Here is a 22,507-nt window from a genome sequence, read left to right as displayed (position 1 = left end):
GATCACTGACCCTGCTCTTTGTGCAGGTCAACCTCCAACTCGTAGCGCTCGTTGTCTAGTTCATTTATCTTGTGCCATGGTGTCTCTTGCCCGCGAGTCTTTCTGATCCATTCATCGGAATACTCCCACAGGTTAGACTCTAAATGGATCGTTCTGCCGAAAATCGCTGATAAGCGGCCCATAGAGTGCACGATTAACTCTGATACCATACACTTGTAAAAGAGATACTCATACACGAATCTTGACTCCATAACAATTGAATACATGATATGCTCAATAAATGCTGCATGAACGCGTCTGAAAGAATCTAACAAGTCTATTTGGGCTCTAGACAAGGACAGCCTCGAGCATAAGCTGTTAAAGGAAACCGTTGCTTCATCGTCTATTGCATTTAAAATACCCTCTAGCTCTGACTTGTCACTTTCATAAGCAAGACTCAAGGACAGGGGAGACTCTCTTTCGGTGTCTTTATATATCCCATATGAAAAGGTATGCAGATCGGATGCGCGTATGGCATCTATTTGTCTCTTTACAGCATCTTTGTTAATTAGTACAACATCGCCGATAGTCTCCTGCTGGACCTTTAGGTAAATAATATCGCTGGCCTTCTTTTTCAGGATAGAAGCGAGAAATTCTCCAACTATTATGTAGTCATAGCGCATTGTAGCCATCTTAGCCATTGCAGAGATGATATCCAACGAAGCAGCCAAGCGTGGATAGACGTCTGCACGCAACTGGTTAGCTATCTGAGTATGGAGGAAGTCTGACTGGGTTGGTGGATTGACACATGCCGCCACTGAGTTTGTTGCGGGGCCGGCCAGGACGCCATCAAATTTCGTCTCTGACACAAATAAAAAGGTAAGAGAATCTGCAAGTCCTGACATTGAGGATGAAATACTTGTTTCAGCAGTTATTATTTCGGCAACCGAAGCAGAGAGACGCTTGACGCTGTCATAAGCTGATTTGAGGTTCTCCTCTATGATAAGATGACGCTTGAGGAAAATCCCGCGGATCTTTTTACCGAAATTCGGCGACAGAAAATCCTCTAGATCAATTAGTCCATAAAGAAACGTATTGAGGAATTGGCCCCTTGGCATATCTAAGACTTGGTCAATAGACTGAAGATACGCAGCATTAATCCGTGTTTTCCCTCTAAAGGTTGCTAGAGCGCTCTTGGTGATTGTGCGGTCTGTTATCAGCTTTGCAAAATTGGGTCCGTAGTAGGCTGTCTTGAGGAACGCGGCGTCGTCCAAGGAAAAGTTGTAGAGTAATGATAGATTGAGGGCAAGCATTAAGCCAGACTCGTGCAAATTACTATGGAGATGCCCGTGTGCCCGACTTACTATATTTCTAATGATGTCGTCCCCTGGTGCATGCCCTTGTGTAAAATCTGGATTTGCAAGCTTCTGGAGCATCGGCAAGACATCGCTTTCGTGGCGGGTGAATAGCTGCACCATTACTTCGTGGCGCTTGATGATAGAGTGCGATAGTAAGCGCCGAAGGAGAGCTGCGAGGTAAAGGACAATGCCCCGCATAAACCGAGAGCTTAAGTAGGACTTCGATGATATCTCGGGTGGAAGAATCGGTACGGCCACCATTGTCTTGTGGAAGACCGTTTTTAATGCCCTCCAGAGGTTCTGCAGCGTTTCTAAATGCAAAGCCAGTGTCGTCTGGCGAACGCCCTCCACATCGCTGTCTATGCAGAAATAAAGCCTTGGGTTTGGAACCTTCGTATCCTCGATCCGTAGAGAAAGGACTTTAATGGACGGACACGTTGACACAAGTGTTCCGTCATGGGGGTTTAAGACTGATGTATAAGACTCAATGAGGCTTGTGTACTGCTCGACTGACAGAATGCCAACAGGCCCCACTGCTGACGGTATCTGTTGTGCCTGATCAAAGTCCATTGACTCTCGAGATTTAAAATTTTTTGCTCCAACGAGTATTCAGACGATCCTTCAGGATCATAGTTATACCTTCGCTAAAATGAGAGCTACTGTATGGAAGGCGCTATTCTTAGGCTCTCTGGAAATTGAGACAGTCGGAAGCCTCGTGCCATAGCAGGCCTAACGTGAGAGAAAGGTTCCTTTTAAAGTAGGAATGGCTTTGCATGTTGATAGATGTGCACTAGCTGCTTCGTTGCAAACGAAGTGTTTGAGGATTGGCGTTACGAATCTGGTGGGGGCTAGAGTTTGCGCATAGACTATTTACAGAGAACACTGTGTTGAGAAGGCGCCCAGTGTATACTTCCAACAAGACAATCGTAGTATCCGATCGTATGTTAGCCCATGTCAATCTTTGATAGATTACATGTAACATATCTGCAATCTTAATGTTCTGTAGATTGATCGTTGCGGGATTTGTTTTGCAATTGGCTTGGGCAGCGCCGGAGGCAGAGACGTGCACGGAGGCAGGGGAAGGCCAAGCAGGAAAGTGCTTGACAAGCAAATGCGACGTGTGGATCAACGGCAAGAAGTATTGCTCGCAGTGCGCTAAGACTGACGAGTACCTCGTTGATGGAGGGTGTAAGGCAGAGGCAGGCGCCAGTGGATGCCAGCTCAAAGCCCGAGCAGCTGACGGAACGTGCACCCAATGCGCTCAAGGATACTTCCTCCATAAGAACGGATGCTATGCAATTGGCGGGGACGTTGGACGCTTTATTTGCGCTGATGCCGCAGCTGCTAGTCGTGTGTCATCAACAACTCCTGGCGTTTGTGAGGGTTGCGTAGTTGGCTATTTTAAAAACCCAAGTGCAGCTAACAATAAGGACTCTTGTATTGCATGCAATGATGCAACTGGAGTTGGAGGCAAGAAAGGCTTGGAGGGCTGTGCGACATGTGATCCTCCTAGCTCAGATGTTGCTATATGCAAAACGTGTCTAGAGGGATTTTTCGGTACAAATCTTGGTAATGCTGGAAGTACGTGTACAGCGTGTACTGATAGGGATAACTGTGCTAAATGCGATGGTGGAGCAGGAAAATGCACGAAGTGCAAGGCAACCGCTAACAAGCCATATCTAAAAAAGGGCGAAACCGAGGACTCTAATACATGTATTGATAAAAGTGGATGTAATGATAACTCCCACTTCACTGATGATGCTGACGATCCTACTAATGGAAAAATGTGTAAGAAATGCTCAGAAGGGATAGCAGACTGCAAAACGTGTGCTCTGAAGGATAATCCTGAAGGTACAATTCTCATCACGTGCTCTGCTTGTATAGCAGGTACTAATCAACCCAACGCCGACGGAACGAAGTGTGTACTATGTGATATACAGGATTGTATAAAGTGTAATGAAGAGAATATGTGTGAAGAGTGTACTGGAGGTAAAAGCCTAAACCCCTTAAAGAACATGTGTATGGAGGGCTGTCCTGCAGGAACTCGTGATGTCAGCGGGATATGTACTAATTGCCATAATTCTTGTGCAGAATGTGATGGTGATAGTGAAGCCTCCTGTACAGCTTGTTATCCTGGGCTTGTATTGAGTAAAAGCAATACTGGAGCCACCGGCACATGCATCCCAGAGTGCACGGGAAGGTACGCAGAGAACTGCGAGGCTGGCCAGTGCACGGCCGTCGTTGGGGGCTCGAAGTACTGCAGCAAGTGCAAGGCCGGATACGTCCCAGTGGACGGCGTCTGTGTGTCGACAACGACAAGGGCAGTAACTGGATGCACGCCAAATGATAACAATGATGGAACATGCAAAGCGTGTACAACCACATACTTCTTGCAATCTGGCGGATGCTATCAGTCGGCTGCATACCCAGGCAGCAACCTATGTAGCAATGCTCAGAATGGAAAATGTACGAATTGTGCTAATGGACAACAACCAGAAGCTAGCACTGGATCTTGTCCAGCATGTGCATCTGGTTGTAAAACATGTGAGGTAGCAAACAAGGAGGCATGCAAAACGTGCCTTCCGGGATACTATCTTGCCGGAGCAAAATGTGTGAAGTGCGACACCAATGATCCCAATGATGGTAGCCATATTGTTGGTGTCCCAAATTGTATAAGCTGTGCCCCTCCAACTGGTAATAGTGGTCCTGTCACCTGCTACGTCAAGACAGATGGCACTAACGATGGTGGTAACGATAACAACGCCGGTGGTAGTACAAACAAGAGTGGTCTCTCCACTGGGGCCATAGCCGGCATCTCTGTTGCTGTCATCGTCGTCGTCGGAGGCCTCGTGGGCTTCCTTTGCTGGTGGTTCATCTGCCGCGGGAAGGCGTAAGTGGCATCCACTTAGGTAGTAAATGCTGTATGGACATGTGGGCGGTGCTCTGGCGTGGGTGAGCAGTGGGTGCCCGATCTCTGGGCTCTCGTGGGCCTCATTCATAGACTCCCGTGGCCTCTGCACGAGAGCATCCGTTTGTGGGGCACTGAAGAGGTGCGCCTGCGTGTCTGTGCCCCTGTGTGTCATCCCCGGGACCCCAGCTCGGATCCTCAGACTCCACGGCGCAGGAAGAGGTGCGGGCCCGCTCCTGCCATTGGCTCGTCTGCGCGACGGTCGTGGCTGTGCGCACCCTTGTATGCACTGGGCAGCGGAAGGACAGCCCTACGCATCGCTGACCCGTGCCTTGTGCTTCCTCTGCCTCCCCTCCTGGTCCTTCTGCGACCTCCCCCCGACCCCAGCGCGACGGCCGGAACTCACCTACGTACTCGCCATGCAGAGGAACAGGCGCGCTCCATCCACGGCCGTGAAGACGCACCGCAGGGCCCCTTCTGTCTCGTACAGGGCGCAGAACGTGTGTGTCGAAGGGGCCAGCTCGCATGTGCCGACAGAGCGGGGGCTGTCTGTGCCGCTCTCCACGGGCATCCTGTGGAAGTGGAGGAGGCTTCCCTTGCAGAAGGCCAGACAGAGGCTTCCCGGGGCAGCCGAGGATGGGGACAGAGAGAAGATGCGGAACGACTCTGACTCCGGGGGTAGGTTCTGGGCCCCGAAGTCATCGAGTTCTATCGTGGAGAACGAGAGATGCGACAGCAGGCCGGAGACGACCAGGAGGACCGGCAGATCGGAGCGCTCGCCGGTCTCGGAAACGGCCGACACGGCGACGACAGCCGAGGTGCCACACATGCAGACGGCCCCGACCTGCGCCTCTGCAAGCTCAGGACCCTCTTTGCAGCGGTACGAGAGATGCTCCTCGGGACTCGAGACAACAACCCGGGACATGTAAAACTCCGTGCCGGTCTGAGTGAACCACTCGAACCCCCGTAGCGCCGGGTCCAGAGTTGCGGGCTCCTGGAAGCAGACGCAGCACAGAACGACTCCTACATCAGTCGTGGGGGCCAGGACATAGAGGAGGGAGGAGGCCGGATCGTAGCGCAGAGAGGGGCAGGCAGTGTCAGCGACGGAGACGGGGAGGACAGTTGCCTGGGGACACCCACCACGCAGGCAGAGCAGTAGAAGGCCTGGTCCAGGGCGGCGAGGAGGGAGGGGCACGCGCGGACACTCGCGCAAGCGGGGGGCGGCCCGCCCTCCAGGACGCGGCCCAGACGGCGCAGCCCGCGGGTCAGGTCCTCGGGGGCGGCGAGCCCGCGGACAAACGCGGCGGGGTCGTCGAGGCCCCCGCAGCCGACCGGCTTGGTCATTGGGTCGGAAACGTGCAACCTGTGGGGCTCGAACCCACGCGGGATGACTCCCATTACGGCCTTAACGTAACGCCTTAACCACTCGGCCAAAGTTGCGCGCCAGCGGCAGTCCATGATAGACCCGTTTTCAAGGGTCTTTGGTATTGGTTCCACAAATCAATGTTAGACTGCATCGCCCGCCACAGAGGATGCGCGCGTAGGAGTCGCATACTTCACTTACAAGCAGCATAGGGCTGGCTAGCGTGCGACACACGGTTTGCTCGTCGAAGCGGACTGGACTCCTAGCTGAGCGCTGTGCTGGCGAAAGAAACACAGAGTTTCATGTCGTAAAACAAGGGTGGTTGTGAGGTAGTTACCTCTACCGAACGCTGGCCAGAGCCGTTGCTAGCGTTTTCACCAAAGGCCGCAATAACGCGCCGATCCGGCCGTTAGGCAGCGGGAGGAACCACGGTCCCCAGGGATATGCTAGCAGCACAAGAACCGTGCAAGAATTGAGCGTGGACATGCACGAGTTCTTTTACTGCGGAAGTGGACTGTATGCCGAGGCTTGTGCGATCATCAGCCTTTTGGTGCCAAGCCCTACTAAGTAGAAATGAGCTGCTGTATCAGGATAACAGGGTTCACTACAAGATAGGTAGGTGGCCAGACAGCGCAGCCCCTAAGCCCTTGCAAAGCTGGTTCTACAGGTCGATCTGGAGCTAAGGTTGCGCAACGACCGCAGTCTTGCGGGTCACGGCGAACTGGCACGTGAGCCCTCGAGATCCGCGAGCCATACGTCGTGTAGCTCCGCCAGCCCTCTTCTTCTAGAATAAGTAGGAGTTCCTGAGAAGCTTCGCTCCATGGGCAATAATAGAAGGCCTGCTTCCTAAGGATCGCGGTCCATATATCTCCGCATAGAAGACCTGAACAAGCCGAGTGGCGTCCTGTAGCGTCAAGGATAGCCTCAGCGTGGGACTTGGCCCAGGACTTTGCAGGCGCGTACTCTATGCAGCCACGTGCCGCTTTAGCGAGGTTCTGTCTTACTCGTCCGATTTCGGGCCTCCCCAGATGAAACCCCAGGAAGCAGTGGCGCATGCGCCGCGCCGGCGGGGCTCTGGTCACGGTGTGCTGTTTGCGCTGCCGCTGTAGTCTTACTGTATAAAGGTGTTTGTTTGCTTTGTTATCAGATAGATTCTGCTGCACTCAACGAAGAAATAGCTGATTGCGGCGGATTACTCACTATACAAAATAAAGACTACATATCTTAGCACGGTCTCGCCCTTATCTTATCGATGCTAAAAGGATTTTAGAATTTAAATAGTATTCAATAAAGATATCTAACTAAAAAACTGCTTCTGTTGTTAAGACACTAGTTGAACGATGAGTAGTGAAAGCAAATACTTTATTAAAAGAACTTGCATCTGTTTTTCAGACTAACTTTACACTTGTTATTTGAACAACAGGGTTGCTCTGCATTCAATTACAAAGTTGGATAACGCATCACTGATCTTTAAATACTGTTGCTACAAATTACATCTGGATTGAGAGATACTAACATTTACTATTCTATGTTGTGACTAAAGGTAGCAGATTGTTCGCCAAGTAAAGTTACTCGAGTGACATGATATCAACCCATGTGCATACTAATAAGTCGTAGAATGAACGTTCAAGCGAAGTATTGGTTCTTTTCTACATCAGTAGCAAAAAGCACTCTATCTTCGTTGCATAAATAAATGGTACTGATGGCATCATAACTAATAAAGTTCCCATTCATACGCCATATCCCTGTTTCAGTGAGGATTGGATTGGCAAATGGGAGGTACTTATTTAGAAGCAGAAATTTTAACAGAGGGATGAAGTCATGTATAGATCCAACGTTATTCTTGATGATAGCAATTTCGTACACATCAAGAAACTCTATATGTGCATAGACTTGGTCAAGACCAAACCCATAAACGAACTTTCTAAGCTTAAGCGCAGAAACAAAGAGCACATTGCCTTCTGCACTAACCAACAGTTTAGAAGCAGAGGTGGAAGCCTTACTGGCCGTTACAGAAAGTGCCCCCGTGAGGTTGACCGGTAGCGCAGCCGCCCCGATCCACGGTATGTGGGGTGCGGCATCCTTGGAGGGACTGATCGATAGAGTCAGAGTGACTCCGAGTCCAAGGTCGTTAACAGTGCTTAGTAGTCCGGCCTTCACAAGGGCCTCTGCAAGGCCGGGTATGTTCTGCCCCCTGATGGTGCTGTACGGGACAGTGAGACTATCTGCCTTGAACTTGTCATACGCCACATGCCAGGCATACAGGTAGGAGTTAACTGATTCCCTGTCTACATAGAACTCATAGTCTCGGTCGGTGTAGACCGTCTTCGGAGGGGGAGAGGTGATCTTGTTTGGATAGAGAGCTCTAACCGACCAATCTGGGACAGTGATGATCATTGAAAAGCCACCCTGGTCTGCCACTATCTTGTTATCGACGACATTGATGCCGTTGATGTAGCGCTGGTCAGTCAGATAGTCGTCGATCTGGACAACTGTGAGCAGGTTAAGCATTGACTGTTTTACTGAATTGAAGATTGTGTCCAGGAGGGACTGCAGCACAGTGTTCTTCATCAAATCCTCCAACGTGGGCGCCATGCCCTGGATGGCAGTTGCAAGGACAGATCCCCCCGTGTCAAGTCCGATGGCATCGATGTCAAACCCAGACGAGTACACGACATTTGATATCTCGGAGAGCCCAAAGTGGTAGGGACAGGTGGAGTCATCCCCGAGCCTCAGGGAGATGTCTGCCCCGAAATCCTTGAGGGTGAAGATGCAGTCGACGGTCCCGGTGATCCCGGTGATGACTGCCTTGAGCCGCATCGAGATCTGCATGAGTCCGTCCCGGGCCTCCATCTTGACAAAGTTGTTGTCCTGCAAATGAACCTTCATAGTCGAGACGCGCGCTGCGCGAGGTTTGACATTTGACAAAGTAAACTTGAGAGGTCCAACAGTTACTTCTGGGACCTGAAGTGAAGGCATTGCAGAGATGATATCAGGAATAAGGGCATAACCTTTCTGGCAAAATTTTTCCAATCCACGCTGAGTGAAGCGTACACCCATCCCATGACTGGGCTCCTCAGTGAAAGGCGTTTCCATGCTGCATGCTGATGCTATGGAGAGCACTATAGAAATCAGCATTTAGCGAAATTGATATCTCATTTGATAACACACATATAAGAAGAATTGTAATTTTTATGAGATAGAATACTATTAGTAAATGGACGTATTTTAACTTACTAGGATTCTGGCATCTGAATTTATAAGATACGACAGTCCAGTGATACCATCTATCAAAGTCCACGAGGTAAAGGCACAAAAATCTAATGGATTTTCGTTTTAATAGGCAATAATTCACTATCAATGTTAGTTTTGCCCGTTAGTGCACATCAGTGTTACATCCCTGCGCTATTCATATATGAAGCCAGTATCTTGTTGATTGTGGTGCTTTTGATCAGATATTGTTATTATGTTGAAAAATGCAAAGTGGTTCGATATACCAAGCTTCGATGCTATAGTCTCGCTGAGCGGGAAGTAAATGTAACAATCTTAGTATATAAAAATAGCAGTGAACTGTTACCGTGGCTCTTAGAACGAATACTCCACCGCATGTGCGTATGATGATGTGGGACCTTATTAGTAGAACTATGTAAAAATGGGCTAGTGGTCTGCCTATTGCCATGCAAGTGAAGATAGGGACATCTAAGAGCTTGAGTCCCTCATAAAATTGCAGTCAAGCGTAGTATAATATTGCTCTTTAAACAGTCTGATTGTGACTTCACTAAACGAGAAATTGCCTCACAGCTTCTTATCCATTCAAATCGGCCCTGTCCTACAATGCTCTCAAGGGCTGGATCCGTCCAGATATGAAGCTTTCTAGTTATGCGACCAGAGAGCTACCTCGGGCTCTAGATAACCCGTTCAATTTTACGCTATAGTTATGCAATAAACAACAGCTCATAACGCTCCATTTTTCGGAAAGTGGACCGTGCAACCTGCGTCAAACTGACAGCACACCGTGACCAGAGCCCCGCCGGCGCGGCGCATGCGCCACTGCTTCCTGGGGTTTCATCTGGGGAGGCCCGAAATCGGACGAGTAAGACAGAACCTCGCTAAAGCGGCACGTGGCTGCATAGAGTACGCGCCTGCAAAGTCCTGGGCCAAGTCCCACGCTGAGGCTATCCTTGACGCTACAGGACGCCACTCGGCTTGTTCAGGTCTTCTATGCGGAGATATATGGACCGCGATCCTTAGGAAGCAGGCCTTCTATTATTGCCCATGGAGCGAAGCTTCTCAGGAACTCCTACTTATTCTAGAAGAAGAGGGCTGGCGGAGCTACACGACGTATGGCTCGCGGATCTCGAGGGCTCACGTGCCAGTTCGCCGTGACCCGCAAGACTGCGGTCGTTGCGCAACCTTAGCTCCAGATCGACCTGTAGAACCAGCTTTGCAAGGGCTTAGGGGCTGCGCTGTCTGGCCACCTACCTATCTTGTAGTGAACCCTGTTATCCTGATACAGCAGCTCATTTCTACTTAGTAGGGCTTGGCACCAAAAGGCTGATGATCGCACAAGCCTCGGCATACAGTCCACTTCCGCAGTAAAAGAACTCGTGCATGTCCACGCTCAATTCTTGCACGGTTCTTGTGCTGCTAGCATATCCCTGGGGACCGTGGTTCCTCCCGCTGCCTAACGGCCGGATCGGCGCGTTATTGCGGCCTTTGGTGAAAACGCTAGCAACGGCTCTGGCCAGCGTTCGGTAGAGGTAACTACCTCACAACCACCCTTGTTTTACGACATGAAACTCTGTGTTTCTTTCGCCAGCACAGCGCTCAGCTAGGAGTCCAGTCCGCTTCGACGAGCAAACCGTGTGTCGCACGCTAGCCAGCCCTATGCTGCTTGTAAGTGAAGTATGCGACTCCTACGCGCGCATCCTCTGTGGCGGGCGATGCAGTCTAACATTGATTTGTGGAACCAATACCAAAGACCCTTGAAAACGGGTCTATCATGGACTGCCGCTGGCGCGCAACTTTGGCCGAGTGGTTAAGGCGTTACGTTAAGGCCGTAATGGGAGTCATCCCGCGTGGGTTCGAGCCCCACAGGTTGCACGTTTCCGACCCAATGACCAAGCCGGTCGGCTGCGGGGGCCTCGACGACCCCGCCGCGTTTGTCCGCGGGCTCGCCGCCCCCGAGGACCTGACCCGCGGGCTGCGCCGTCTGGGCCGCGTCCTGGAGGGCGGGCCGCCCCCCGCTTGCGCGAGTGTCCGCGCGTGCCCCTCCCTCCTCGCCGCCCTGGACCAGGCCTTCCCGCGGCTCAACGCCGATGGACGTGAGGCCCTCGTCTTCGTGCTCGGCCTTCTGCTGCAGGTGGCCACCCCCACCCCCGCGGCTCCAGTCTCCTCGCCCATTCCTGTTCCTGCATCTGGTAAGATGCTATCTATGCTATTTGCAGAGGCACACAGGTATCTGTTGGCAGCCGCCGACCAGGAGTCGCGCTGTGGCCGGGTTGCCCTTCTTGTTGTCGAACGTCTGGTGACCAGCCATGCATGCTTCTGCGATGTCTCAGATCTCCCCATCGACCAGGTGACCATGGATCTTTTGTCAACAGTTGCCTCCACGTCTGCCCTTTCAAGCTCTGTCATACGCCGGTTAGTTGAAAGTTGTTGCACCATCCTTGGTGTCTCGACACTCTACTCAAGAGTATCGTTTCCGGCTGGAAAGGAAATCGGAATACCATATGTTCCAGGGTTTGATATGCAAGGGAAGGAGGACATCAATCATCTAGGAGCAGCCGGTACCGATTCACTTGTCTCCCTACTCAATGGACGCCTGAATGTCAACTCTACCATGGAGGCCGGCCCTTTGATAGATACTGAAGCCGTAGATTATTTACTCGAATGCAGAGACTTTCTGGAGCAAGTTGTTCGCCAGAGTAGTGGATGTTTAGGTCTAGCTTCTTATGATAGCTTTCAGACACTTCTGTCGCTTTTAGACATAATACGCCTCTCTACAGAACATCTCACCGATGCAATATCTCGAAAAGAGTATACAGAGGCTGGATGTATGGGTGTTTGCATTTTCCTTCTTCAACATGCAATCAGAATGCAGCCGAATAGGTCGGGCCAATTCGGATTCACAGGGTTTATAATAAAGGATCAAGAAAAACACATTGAAGAATTACTGAACGAAGGTGCACGATTTAATATTTCCGTTAGTTGCGATGATATAGTTTCACACGGAATATTTTGGCCGGGCTATAGGAGCGGCTTGCTTACTATAATTGCACAACTGTTAGCATCATGTCCAGCAAGCCAGGAGACGCTTCGAATTCTAGATGGCCTGCCTTCTATTGTGATACACTGCTCGGGAGATTTTGGTTGCCCGGGTGCTCGGGAGTGGGCACTATATGCTATAAAGCTGGCTACAGATTTCAATGTGATGAATAGAGCAGCCCTCTCCAAGTTGGTCACCAACTTTTAATCTGTTAGCAGGCATATCCCTGCTCCACCAGTGCATATCCAAAGCAGTCCACTAGAAACAGCGCCACATGTAGAGCTATCTTCAAATGTCATGACGGTTATCCCAGTTATATCGGGGGTTGTGTTTTCAGATACCTTAAGTGAAAGAAGTTCTAGACCATGTCCCCCACACGGTACTATTAGATTGTCCCAAAAGAGAAGCCTTCGTGTTGTTAAGCAGATTGTCGGATAAACCATCGGATAAATTTTTCCATCTACCGTAAGGGGCTCTGAAATTTGCGGTTCTGGAAAGTATAGTAATAGACCCATGTTAGTAGCACAGAAGGCAAACCCCTGATGGATAGAGAAATCCATTATACATGGAGTAACTTCTGTCTCAATTGCAGCATATCTGTGTAGGTCTAGTAGATAACTTTGTAACTGAATAGTAGGACATGTTCTCGTCCACTTCCATAATGTAAGCCCATCCCCGTAGAGAACAAACTGAGTACTATGTGTGCTCAGCTGTTCTATACCAAGGAGTGTACCAGAGCCCAGCAGTACCTGCTCCTCCTTGTTTAAGAGGTTGTGTAAGGCACTATTGCGAACAACAAGCAGTGTTTCCGTGTCTAGAAACAGCGGCCTAAACCTTGGGCATTCGTCAACAAAGTGTTCGCAGATAAGCTGCAAACAGCATGGTGAAGCACTAGATTCATCCAGCCGTAGTTCATAAATCTGTAGAAGCCCAGAGTTGCGCATAACCGCCAGTTGGTTTTTGCAAATGGTAAGCTCAACAACTGGACTCTTCCTTTCTACAGTCCCTTTCGGAGTGCTTACTCTCGCTCTTCCTTTAACGTAGGTAATCAGAAATAAGTGGCCAGTACTTGTGCCTATTAACACTCCTGAATAAAAGGGTTGTATAGGCGTCATGGAGGTGCACGAGCCTAAAGGCACATGCGTGCGCGTGAGAAGCTTTGGCATATGGTGGAGGGGAACTCTGGACCAAAATTTAAAAACTCAGACCTAAAACTATAGAATGCAGCATCTCGGAGGAGTCGTGCAGAACATCTATTCATGTAGAACAATGATAAATAACTGGGTTGAGGAACGGGCCTATCGTGATGAGGTGCTTGCAAAGTATCTTGATACTGCCTCCAGAGGGGACTTAAAGTCGGTCCAGGTCATCAAGCAACTGGAAAACATCTTGAAGCCTGTAGAGCTAGCTGAGGGTAAGGTTCTTTTCCCAAACGATCGTGTTATGATTATCAATCACAATACAAAGCCTTTTATGTTGGCCTGCGACCCTAGATATGCGGTTAAAGAGTATGATCGAGGAAGTCGCGTTTCCTTCACATCGGACATTGCCCCCATTCGAAGATCCGTATTTACTGTCACACGGGCACAAGACAGCGCAGTCAGTGACCAGGGCATCCTTAAATATGGCAAGCGCCTCAAGTACCTTTTCAAGGACGAGGAGCTTGCTAATTATGAAACAAAGATGTCCACTATGTCTGCTAATAATATGATTGGGGAGGATGCCCCTGTTCGTTACGGAGAGCGCGTCTACATAACGTGCAACCAAGACATGATAGACGAGTCTGATCGTTACAAGGGCTGCGGCCAGGTTGTTCTAGGGTGCGTTAGGACAGCAAATACTTCTACTATTCACACTGTCATAGGAGACATTAACTGTCTCCACAAGGATGCAGAGTTCGTTATTGAACCATACCACACCAGTGTCAGACTGGAGATGGAGGGCCACCCAGTGCTAGTAGATCAGCCAGTCGTTATACGGCACTGCTCTACTGGGCACTGCATTGGTACAGGCGATACATTCAAGCCATCTCCAACCGATCTGGAAAAACCAGAGGTTCTTTGTCAGTGCAAGTCTGTCCTCAACCAGTATAAACGTGAAGACGTGCCAAACCTGTGCACGATCACCATGGGACACGACGAGATAGCTGACTGAGGCTACCAGAGCACTTCCAACCACTCTATAGGTTGCTTTTCACTCACCTAAGATGGGCGAAAAAGCTTTAAAGATAGCCTCCTCAAGGGACATGGCATGGTGTTTGCGAGTGAATGCATTTGATTCCTCTTCAGTTAAAAGAAGTGACGAGAGTACTCCTATGTCGGCGAGGATATGCTTAATGGACATCTGCTGCAGCTGCTGCTTCTGATCACTTATTTTCTTCAAACCAGACGGAAATCTAGACGTGCACTCCGAAAAGGCAGATATAAGGTTATTCAGTACATCAGAGGAGAGGACAGGATGAGCAACCAGAGACGTTTTGTCTGGAGTTGTAAACCCTGCACAATTGTTAGAGTAAATGGCTACAACGATAACACAGGATTCTATTAGTGCACCACCTTGAGGAGCTGCTCTGTAAAATGAACTAAAGGGTCTCTCCAAAGTAAGCTCATCAGCCAGAGCAAATCTATTGAGAGTTATATCATACTCCGCAAGGAAGTCTAGACTCTCCAATGCTGTGGGACATAAGGGAGAGCGTAGTCCTGTCAATGGTGTGCTATTAACTACTACCAAGTACTCCACCGAAAAGTGATCTAAGCGCTCTGAAGATGGCGACATGCAAATGGAAACAGCTAGAGAGTAGTCATTCTTGGAAGTGTCACTGGTAGCAACGACAAGGTCCTTTTTATATAGCCTAGCCAGTGTAGTACGTAGATAATCCTCATCGGCTGTCAGTTGATACCGAGGAAGAAAGTCTTCGCTTAACCCCAGCACGGGAGCATAGAACACTATCCTGGGATGAAGAATGAAAAAGAACCCTAGAGCCAGGGCATCAAGATAGGACCTAAGGGTTTTGCCGAGACTTGTCTCCATTGGAAGTGCCAGTTCAAGGAGCATGCCCGGCTCCTCCAGAGTATAGTGTGCGCAGTAGCGCAGGTCCTTCTGAGGAATGTGGAGCGTAAATCGAAGCCTGCTTGCAGCATCAAGGATTTCAATGATGGCAGGCTTTCCGGTAGATCTGTTTGCAGATATAATCACACTCCTTAGATCCAGGACAAAACGTTCAAGTAGTGACAACTTATCGTTACTTTCACACTCCTTGTGGTTGTCCAAAAAGATAAGATTGGCCAGTCTTTGACCTTCTTCACATGAGATAGGAAGGCCGGAGATTGCTATTGTTAATGTAATGAACCTGCCGCCATCGAGCTTACAGTTCACAGCTACCATGCCTCCTGTGGTGCAACCTCTGATGCTAGGACGCTCCTGGCAGTGTCGAACTCTGGTGTCTGTAGCCACGGAAGCGTCTCTAGCAGGATAGCGTTTAGATAGCGGTTCAGAAAAAATACTCGCGTCAGAAAGCGTGAGAGTGTGTGTTTTCTTGCCTAAATGTTTATCCTGTAAACATGCATTTGCAATGATATCGATTATCTCACGGATGCACAGCACTGTGCTGCACACAGGACTTGATAGGCCTAGGGCGCAGGAATCCGGGTGTTGGATGATCATACCATAGTCCGATTAAAAAAAACTCGTTGGCGTTTTTATACGATGAAAACGTATACTATCCTGTAAACATTCATATAGGTCGGATTTAGAAAAAGAATGTTAAACGCCAAAATTCAGAGCAGAGAAATAACAGCTTTGCTTGGTCTAATTTAAATTGAAATAATAAAGCGGTTGGGTTATGCAGGGGTCCTTCTATGGAGTTATCTCTCAAACAACCTTTCCAGATCCAGCCACTACTCAGCAATCGCAAGGAGAAGCCTATATGCAGCTTTTCCCCACTGTTACAGGATCAGTTCAAGGCGACGACCCAGCATCCTCTTCGGTTATACAGCTGGGAGGCGTGTCATACCCTGGAACAACATCCCTTTCGGCCATCCAGGGGCTGCCGAATCTGAACGGGGCTACACAATCGCCAGCCATTTCCACCATTCCACTGCAGTCTCTCCAACAAATACCTCCTGCTAGCTTTGGGACTAACAGCATAGCTAGGCTAGGGGCCTTCCCTAATGTGTCCAATCTGCCTGGGATTTGGCCGACAGGCATCTGTCAAGGAGCGCCGCACACCATTCCCTCTCTACAGCCGGGAATCTCCTGTTATCCTTACTTGCCTAACAATGTGTTTCCCGGACAATTTTCTGGCTCACCTCGGACAACCTTGGTTGGAAGTAGATATGGTTATCCACAATCCGCTGTCTCTGACCCTTCTACCGCTGAGACTGAACCCATCACCAGAGTTGACACACACAAACGCCTCTCTGCCTCTGATTGGCGCAAAATCATGGATATGCACAAGGAAGATACGCCGATTAGAACCATTATGAATACATTTGGAGTCTCGCGCTCCCAGGTTTACAGGATAATCAGACTAAAAGGCATCAAACCAAATAATCGCGATGAGAACAAGAGGCTGGGGAGACCAAAGGGTCTAAGCGATGAAGAAACAGCAATGATCCGCGAGATGTGTAAAAATAAGAATAAGTCATTGACACGGATGCTCGATGAGCTCATAACCAGTGGGACCCTAACTAGGGTCATCTCTGTGTCCACGCTGTCCCGCATTCTCAGGTCCTCTCAGGTCGATGAGTAATTGCACAAACCCTACCAAATTCGTCTAAATCTATGTGTACAGGTGTCTATGTGCTTGTATGTGTTCTGTCTTAACTCTAATTTTGTATCAGTAAATAGTACCTTGCTTGTTCTTGACTACACTGGCTGGGGGCTAGAGTGTCCGTGACATATATGGGCCATCAAGGGCGTAGCCCAATTTAGAGTAGTATTCCCTAGTTCCAACGCCCGCTATGATGGCAAGTTTGACGCTTTTGTGCTCATTTCTGGCTATGCGCTCCGCCTCCCTGACGAGTATACGCCCATAGCCTCTGTGTTGGACACTGACTCCTCGCTCACTCAAGCCCACTGCATTACCATATACATGCACCTCTCGGATCAGAGACGTCTTCCCCTGTAGCTCTGGACGAATGCCCAGAAAACGCCCTCCGCCACCTCGCGGAAGTCTTCTCAATCTGCACAGGGCGTAGAGGACAGGCGGAGACGTTCGAGCCTTTGAGGTAGGAGTGGTGTCCAAGTCTATTGGCGCCTCAATGCTGAGAAAGGTCTCCCAACCTCCGTTTGCCCAGTAGTCTCTCCTACAGATCTCTGGGGTAATATCAGTAGAAGACTCACGGGCGTTTCCTCCGTCCTGTGTGTATAGAGACTTCTTAGTCATTTCATTGGAAGCCGCTTCGACAATTCCTGACTCCCGTTGTCTGATTTCCAGTGACTGTGTTTCAGAGCGTGCTAGGGACGCCAGAGCAAGCTCGCGTAAGTTCGACGAGTCCACGCCAGCAGAGATAAGTGGCAGAGGTATATCTCGCATTATTCGATAGATCCTTACCCATGGGGGCGCTAAAACATAGATGATGGTTAATAAATAAATGAGCTTGTGCGTCGGTAAGTTACGCAGGTACTTGTTCAAACGCCAGCGCTCATAGAGCTCTGTGCCACGTATTATCAGCGTGGGATAGATCTTCAGACCGTCAGGACGGTAGTTTGTTGACTGAAACAGCTCCTGGAATCCAAAGATGTCTCTAAAGGTACTTGTAAAAGGAAGATTGGGCATCATGTGTGCAATCATTTTGAATCCGGCGTCCTTACTCTGTCCAAAGCAGCGAATTACGCTCCGCACTGTATGACCACGGTTGATGTCTCCACAGACATCATCGTAGACAGACTGAACACCAATCTCAAGACGTGTCGTTCCGTACCGCAGCATGTCAGCTAGATGCCGCGGCTCGCAATAGTCTGGACGTGTTTCAATGGTCAGTGCAACACACTTAATAGACGAGCGAGCAGCATAGGAAATTGATTCTGGGACTATGTTTCGCTTGGGACCCGCTGGGATATGCCCCGTCAGCCCTGTGTAGATGCCAGATATGAACGAGTCGCGATAAGAGCGTGGCGTCGAAAGAAATGTTCCTCCCATGAGGACAACTTCTATCTTGTTCGTGGTGTGACCAAGCTGCCTAAGCTGCTCCATCCGGACTCGAACCTGCTCCGTGGGATCATACCTCGCCCGAATAGCTCTCATCGAAGTCGGCTCAAAGCCGGTGTATGATTGAGTCGAGTAGGCAAAATCGGAATCTGGCCCGCCGCCACAGTATGTGCACGATGCACCTGTACGGACCTGGTGCGGGCAGCGATGGGGCTTACACATAACTGCAATTACTTGAACTCCCGAGGCGGACCTGATAGGCTTTCGCACAAGATAGCTAGATAACTCTAGCTTCTGAGCTGCTGGAAGAGAGGACGCAATGTCCGCAACAGAGGGTGCCTGTGGCAGACTGTATTGACGTGCGACTAGGGCGCTTGCGCGTGTAACATCCTTTTGCTCTACGACTCCAGCCTTGTCGTTGATAGCCTTGAGGATCTCCAGGATAGCGTTAACGACCGCCGAGTCGAGCATTATTTGTTGTAGTTGATATTTATTCATGGTCCATACATTGTTTTAGAAGAAATGGCATATGAAAGATTGTGATGCAAGCGGCACTATCCAGCCCGACCCGCACTTGGGTTCATTGCAGAAATCCTCCCATTATTTGGCGCATAGGCCTGGATAATTGCTCTCTATTTCTCTGGGACGCCGAGGCCCTTCAACTACCGCCAAAAAATGATTAGACCGGCCTTGAGCCCGGTGTATTCTCTGCACAAAGTGCCCACAGCTAAGAAGACAGACAATACGCTGCTCTACGAGTACGAGGTGCGGTACATACCAGCTGAGGTAGTTCGGGCAGAGTCCCACTGTCTTCGATTGGCAGACGACATCTATGATGACTACTTTTATAAGCCTGCAATGGCGAAGAAGAAGGCCTGGCAGCAGAAGAATCGTCGATCGGATGAAGTTATTTTAAAGACTGAGCAGCAGAGATTGTCGCTTGCGAAAAACATTTGTCCTCCACCAGAGGCCTTTCACAAGGCACTGGAGTGCCAGCCATTGAATGACAAAGGAACATCGGACAACACAGTATTTTTCCCCGGAACAATAGCATATGCACTTGACTCTAAAGAAATCCAGCAGCGAATTACAACCAAATTAGCAGCCAGCGAGGATCGTACCTCAATGGGTGAGCTTACGTTTCAATACATTAACCCGTCCAACAGAACTAAGCATCAGCAGGAGACTCTCGAAGAAATCTATTATCAACGGGCGCGGTCCTCATCCCTAAGCACCCTTGGCGAAGTAAGGAGGGTGATTGCTCACACTAAAAAGAAAAGGCCAGACCCATCGGATGCAGTAACGGGACGGGCGGTAACGAACCCAAAGCGGTCAGAAAGCATTCTTGGACAGCGAGGCTTCAAAGAAAAGTTAAGACAAAAGTCAAAACAAAAGCCAGACTATAAACAGAGCTCAGAACTGATACCAAATCCACTGGCACTCAGTGACTCCCTTGCAATCTCCAAGTGCTTATGTGTTAAGCCTGGAAGAGTGGACCCGAAATTGTCTCACTCCAACCAGATAAAGACGCAAGAACCCCTGGTTCCAGTAGAAAGAATCATTCTTCCCCAGTGCAAGACCTTTGGGACAAGTGCGCTGATCTTATCTCGAAGCCAGAGCACTGGCACGAAGAGTCTTTTGGACACCACGCTGACTGGTATTCCTCTCTCCACTGAGGAGGCCTCTGCATACACACCACTCTACATTGGAAGTTCACACAGTAGGTCATCAGGGATTGGCAGCGCGAATAACATCGTAAAGAATATGTTCGAACCTATTCGTAGTAGTACATTGGCCTTGCACAATTCTAAGCTTTCGCGAGACTCAATATGTTCAGCAATTGCTGCTCCACAGACACTAGATCCTCGTCCCAGCCTTACAACAAACAATTTGAGCAGAGAATATCCTGATCTTAAAGACAAGCTCGTCGAGAATGTACTCAATACCCTCCGATCATCCATTTTGACAATCAACGATCTAGATCCAGATATGACGCTGCGAGAGAGTAATTTGCACGGACTGAAGCCTTCTGTGATAGAACAACTACTAGACTCCAAGACCTCCTGCAAGGATAATAGTCCGAAGACTGTCCCCAAGCTTGCCATTGATACTGCCACACATGGCACAGTAAAGCGAGCAAGACGAGTGCTTAAGCTCCACTCCACACCTACACTTTGTGATTCTGGGCAAAAGCCTGGTGCCAAAGAGAGAGGGGCGAACACATGTTTGCAAGAGGAGCCGTGTTTGGATCCTATTTCAGAGGCGAAACAGCGAGTCCAAACCAGTGATAAAAAACATCGGCCTGCGGACTCTCTCCTCGAAGACACTAGGAACGACCTTTTCATCACCCAGGGCTATAGCCTTTATGGAGACGGATCTGATGAGGCGATATATATCGAGTTAGGAATGTCTACTCCTCCAAATCTTTCAGAGCATTAGGGCTGCAGTTAGTCTACTTTTTCTTTCCATGTATTTGTCTACTCTGGACTAGAGATATTGGTGCACGGAGATATTGATATACACACTATCCTTCTATCGAATTCTTAAACCTAGCACTACCACACTTCATGTTACACCTCATATTATCCCACTTATTTTATCTTTTGAAAATAATCCACAGCCTTCAACAGAGTTTTCTTTCTAGTTAAATAAGTCATGAAGTCATAATATGAAATATAAGGATGGGAATTTATTCTAGGATCCACGCGGCAAAGCATGAAGGTAAATAAGGTAGTCAGCTAGAAGTAATCACTTAAATCCAAGGGGGCGTTGTCCACACTCTTAATCCATGGATGCTCAAGGAGCTGGGCACAGCTCCATCTACTATCAGGGTCCTTATCGAGGCACCTGGCCAAAAAGTCGTTGAGCTCTGGTGTCCACTGCGATGGCTTCTTGAAGCTGGGAGCAGGGCTGGTGACAATTTTGAAAACAGCCTTGAGTGGCTGCATCTCCATGTGCGGGGGAAGAGACTCGCAAAGCTCCAGCACAACAATTCCCAGTGACCAGCAATCTACCTTTGTGTTGTATTCTGTGCCGCGTATGAGCTCGGGAGCCATCCAAAATGGAGTGCCTACCACAGACTTGCGCGTAGGCTGCTTCGTATTCAGCTGGACTGCAAAGCCAAAGTCAGACAGCTTTAGCGAAAACTTCTTCTTCTTTGTTATGGCCCCGTCCTGGGCTAAGCTGTTGATGAGCTCAGCGTTTAGAAGGACATTGTCAGACTTCAGATCCCGGTAAATTCTATGGTTCTCGTGTAAATGGTTCAGGGCTTTTAGAATGTCACGAATAATCATACAGGAGACACGCTCGTTCTTTATGTATCCGTGCCTGGACAAGATGTTGGTCAGACAGTTAGCGTTGCAGTAATCCATAATCATATAAAACTCCTTGGCTGCCTTGGAAAAGTATACTTTGTGGAGCTTTACTATGTACTCGCACTCTTTTGAAAGATACATGAGGGCTACTTCATTCTTCAGAGCCATGAGTGTCGCAGCTTCCGCAGATTTTATGTCACGGACCTTCTTTCCATCGTCTGTAAGGAAATTTATTGCAGATATAGATTTTATGGCAACGACATTGCCAGTCTTTATCTCTGTGGCGCGATAGACATGCCCGGACGACCCGTGCCCGACCTCCTGTGGATTGCTATAGACATCTGCAATTGTATTAACTTCTGTGAAGTTGTCGTGGAGCTTCTCGAGAATGTCATTATATGTGTCTGCTGTGGGGAGGCTGTGGAACTTGGGGACTGCATACTTGTCCGTTCCATCAAATGCCTGGATCATGAAATCCTGATCATCTGGTTTTATGGGTATCTTATCATCATAAAAGTTATCCATGATTGCGCAGAGAGCGTCCAGATCGTCCTTGTTCTGCCCTATTTTCTGGATATCCAACCCCACGGCCTCCAGCTTCGCCTCCCACTCCTTCGGCAGACCAATGTACCTTGTTGCATTAGTAGGATCTACGGTCACGTGATTCTTGTGTGTAAAGCCGGTGGGTCTACTGATGAAGATGTTTTGCGTTTGGAGGCTGCGCAGCAGCTTCTTGCTAGGAAGCGTCGGTTTCACGGCGTCTGTAAGAATGTCCATCTGATCTATATGGTAGAGAGAGTCTAGAGTAGCGTTTGTGGCCAAGAAGGAAGGAGCTATGTTACCCGTGTGAAAGTCTATCTGCTTGTCAATAGACTGGCTAGATAATTTAATGAGAGGTTTGTCACCGTTCCCACCGTCCTCTAAGCTAGGAGCTGCGTTGGCCATATCTGTGATAGTACTTATCATAGACTCTGGGATAAGCCCCAGCTTTTGCCACTCCTCCGGTAAGCCAGTGAACTTCCCCGTCTGGGGATCGTACCGCACACTTATCCCGCGCTTAAGATCAAAGGGCTGGGAGATGGAGCTGCTTTCGATCTGTTCGTTAAACGCATTCTTCTTGTTCTTCTTCTTGAACATTTTTAAGTGTTTTGTTAGTTAACTATTTT

General features: G+C 49.1%; 11 protein-coding genes and 2 non-coding genes across 13 annotated transcripts; 6 read left to right on the top strand and 7 right to left on the bottom strand.

Moving 5' to 3' along the window:
• Positions 1 to 2: 2 nt before the first annotated feature.
• Positions 3 to 1,907, bottom strand: GL50803_007343 (uncharacterized protein; the record flags this gene model as incomplete). The annotated part of the gene is made up of 1 exon (XM_038046327.1): positions 3 to 1,907. The coding sequence occupies one exon, from the start codon at positions 1,905 to 1,907 to the stop codon at positions 3 to 5; it is 1,905 nt and encodes a 634-aa protein (XP_037901649.1).
• A 425-nt stretch (positions 1,908 to 2,332) lies between these two features.
• On the top strand, positions 2,333 to 4,231 carry GL50803_00113163 (VSP; the record flags this gene model as incomplete). Its single annotated transcript, XM_001709071.1, has 1 exon — positions 2,333 to 4,231. One exon carries the CDS (start codon positions 2,333 to 2,335, stop codon positions 4,229 to 4,231), a length of 1,899 nt encoding a protein of 632 aa, XP_001709123.1.
• Positions 4,232 to 5,602: 1,371 nt separating this feature from the next.
• GL50803_00t0008 lies at positions 5,603 to 5,685 on the bottom strand. The gene has a single exon. It is a non-coding gene; the product is annotated as a tRNA-Leu (tRNA).
• Positions 5,686 to 7,234: 1,549 nt separating this feature from the next.
• Positions 7,235 to 8,746, bottom strand: GL50803_00113165 (uncharacterized protein; the record flags this gene model as incomplete). Its single annotated transcript, XM_001709072.1, has 1 exon — positions 7,235 to 8,746. One exon carries the CDS (start codon positions 8,744 to 8,746, stop codon positions 7,235 to 7,237), a length of 1,512 nt encoding a protein of 503 aa, XP_001709124.1.
• A 1,882-nt stretch (positions 8,747 to 10,628) lies between these two features.
• On the top strand, positions 10,629 to 10,711 carry GL50803_00t0009. Its single transcript has one exon. It is a non-coding gene; the product is annotated as a tRNA-Leu (tRNA).
• Positions 10,712 to 10,724: 13 nt separating this feature from the next.
• GL50803_0016641 (uncharacterized protein) lies at positions 10,725 to 12,083 on the top strand (the record flags this gene model as incomplete). The annotated part of the gene is made up of 1 exon (XM_001709073.2): positions 10,725 to 12,083. The coding sequence occupies one exon, from the start codon at positions 10,725 to 10,727 to the stop codon at positions 12,081 to 12,083; it is 1,359 nt and encodes a 452-aa protein (XP_001709125.2).
• On the bottom strand, positions 12,080 to 13,042 carry GL50803_0013469 (uncharacterized protein; the record flags this gene model as incomplete). The annotated part of the gene is made up of 1 exon (XM_038045719.1): positions 12,080 to 13,042. The coding sequence occupies one exon, from the start codon at positions 13,040 to 13,042 to the stop codon at positions 12,080 to 12,082; it is 963 nt and encodes a 320-aa protein (XP_037901648.1).
• A 55-nt stretch (positions 13,043 to 13,097) lies between these two features.
• GL50803_0013467 (uncharacterized protein) lies at positions 13,098 to 14,030 on the top strand (the record flags this gene model as incomplete). The annotated part of the gene is made up of 1 exon (XM_001709074.1): positions 13,098 to 14,030. The coding sequence occupies one exon, from the start codon at positions 13,098 to 13,100 to the stop codon at positions 14,028 to 14,030; it is 933 nt and encodes a 310-aa protein (XP_001709126.1).
• Positions 14,031 to 14,069: 39 nt separating this feature from the next.
• Positions 14,070 to 15,539, bottom strand: GL50803_003855 (uncharacterized protein; the record flags this gene model as incomplete). The annotated part of the gene is made up of 1 exon (XM_001709075.1): positions 14,070 to 15,539. One exon carries the CDS (start codon positions 15,537 to 15,539, stop codon positions 14,070 to 14,072), a length of 1,470 nt encoding a protein of 489 aa, XP_001709127.1.
• Positions 15,540 to 15,717: 178 nt separating this feature from the next.
• Positions 15,718 to 16,626, top strand: GL50803_0016640 (uncharacterized protein; the record flags this gene model as incomplete). Its single annotated transcript, XM_001709076.1, has 1 exon — positions 15,718 to 16,626. One exon carries the CDS (start codon positions 15,718 to 15,720, stop codon positions 16,624 to 16,626), a length of 909 nt encoding a protein of 302 aa, XP_001709128.1.
• Positions 16,627 to 16,758: 132 nt separating this feature from the next.
• Positions 16,759 to 18,498, bottom strand: GL50803_0016639 (Histone acetyltransferase Elp3; the record flags this gene model as incomplete). Its single annotated transcript, XM_001709077.2, has 1 exon — positions 16,759 to 18,498. One exon carries the CDS (start codon positions 18,496 to 18,498, stop codon positions 16,759 to 16,761), a length of 1,740 nt encoding a protein of 579 aa, XP_001709129.2.
• A 204-nt stretch (positions 18,499 to 18,702) lies between these two features.
• On the top strand, positions 18,703 to 20,466 carry GL50803_0016638 (uncharacterized protein; the record flags this gene model as incomplete). The annotated part of the gene is made up of 1 exon (XM_038045877.1): positions 18,703 to 20,466. The coding sequence occupies one exon, from the start codon at positions 18,703 to 18,705 to the stop codon at positions 20,464 to 20,466; it is 1,764 nt and encodes a 587-aa protein (XP_037901647.1).
• A 299-nt stretch (positions 20,467 to 20,765) lies between these two features.
• On the bottom strand, positions 20,766 to 22,478 carry GL50803_002796 (Kinase, STE STE20; the record flags this gene model as incomplete). The annotated part of the gene is made up of 1 exon (XM_001709079.1): positions 20,766 to 22,478. The coding sequence occupies one exon, from the start codon at positions 22,476 to 22,478 to the stop codon at positions 20,766 to 20,768; it is 1,713 nt and encodes a 570-aa protein (XP_001709131.1).
• Positions 22,479 to 22,507: the final 29 nt, after the last annotated feature.

Source organism: Giardia intestinalis, chromosome 1 (genome assembly GCF_000002435.2).
Source record: "Giardia intestinalis strain WB C6 chromosome 1, whole genome shotgun sequence".
Taxonomy (NCBI): Eukaryota; Fornicata; order Diplomonadida; family Hexamitidae; genus Giardia; species Giardia duodenalis.
Note: the sequence above shows the minus strand (reverse complement) of the source record. Positions and strands in the feature narration are given on the sequence as shown.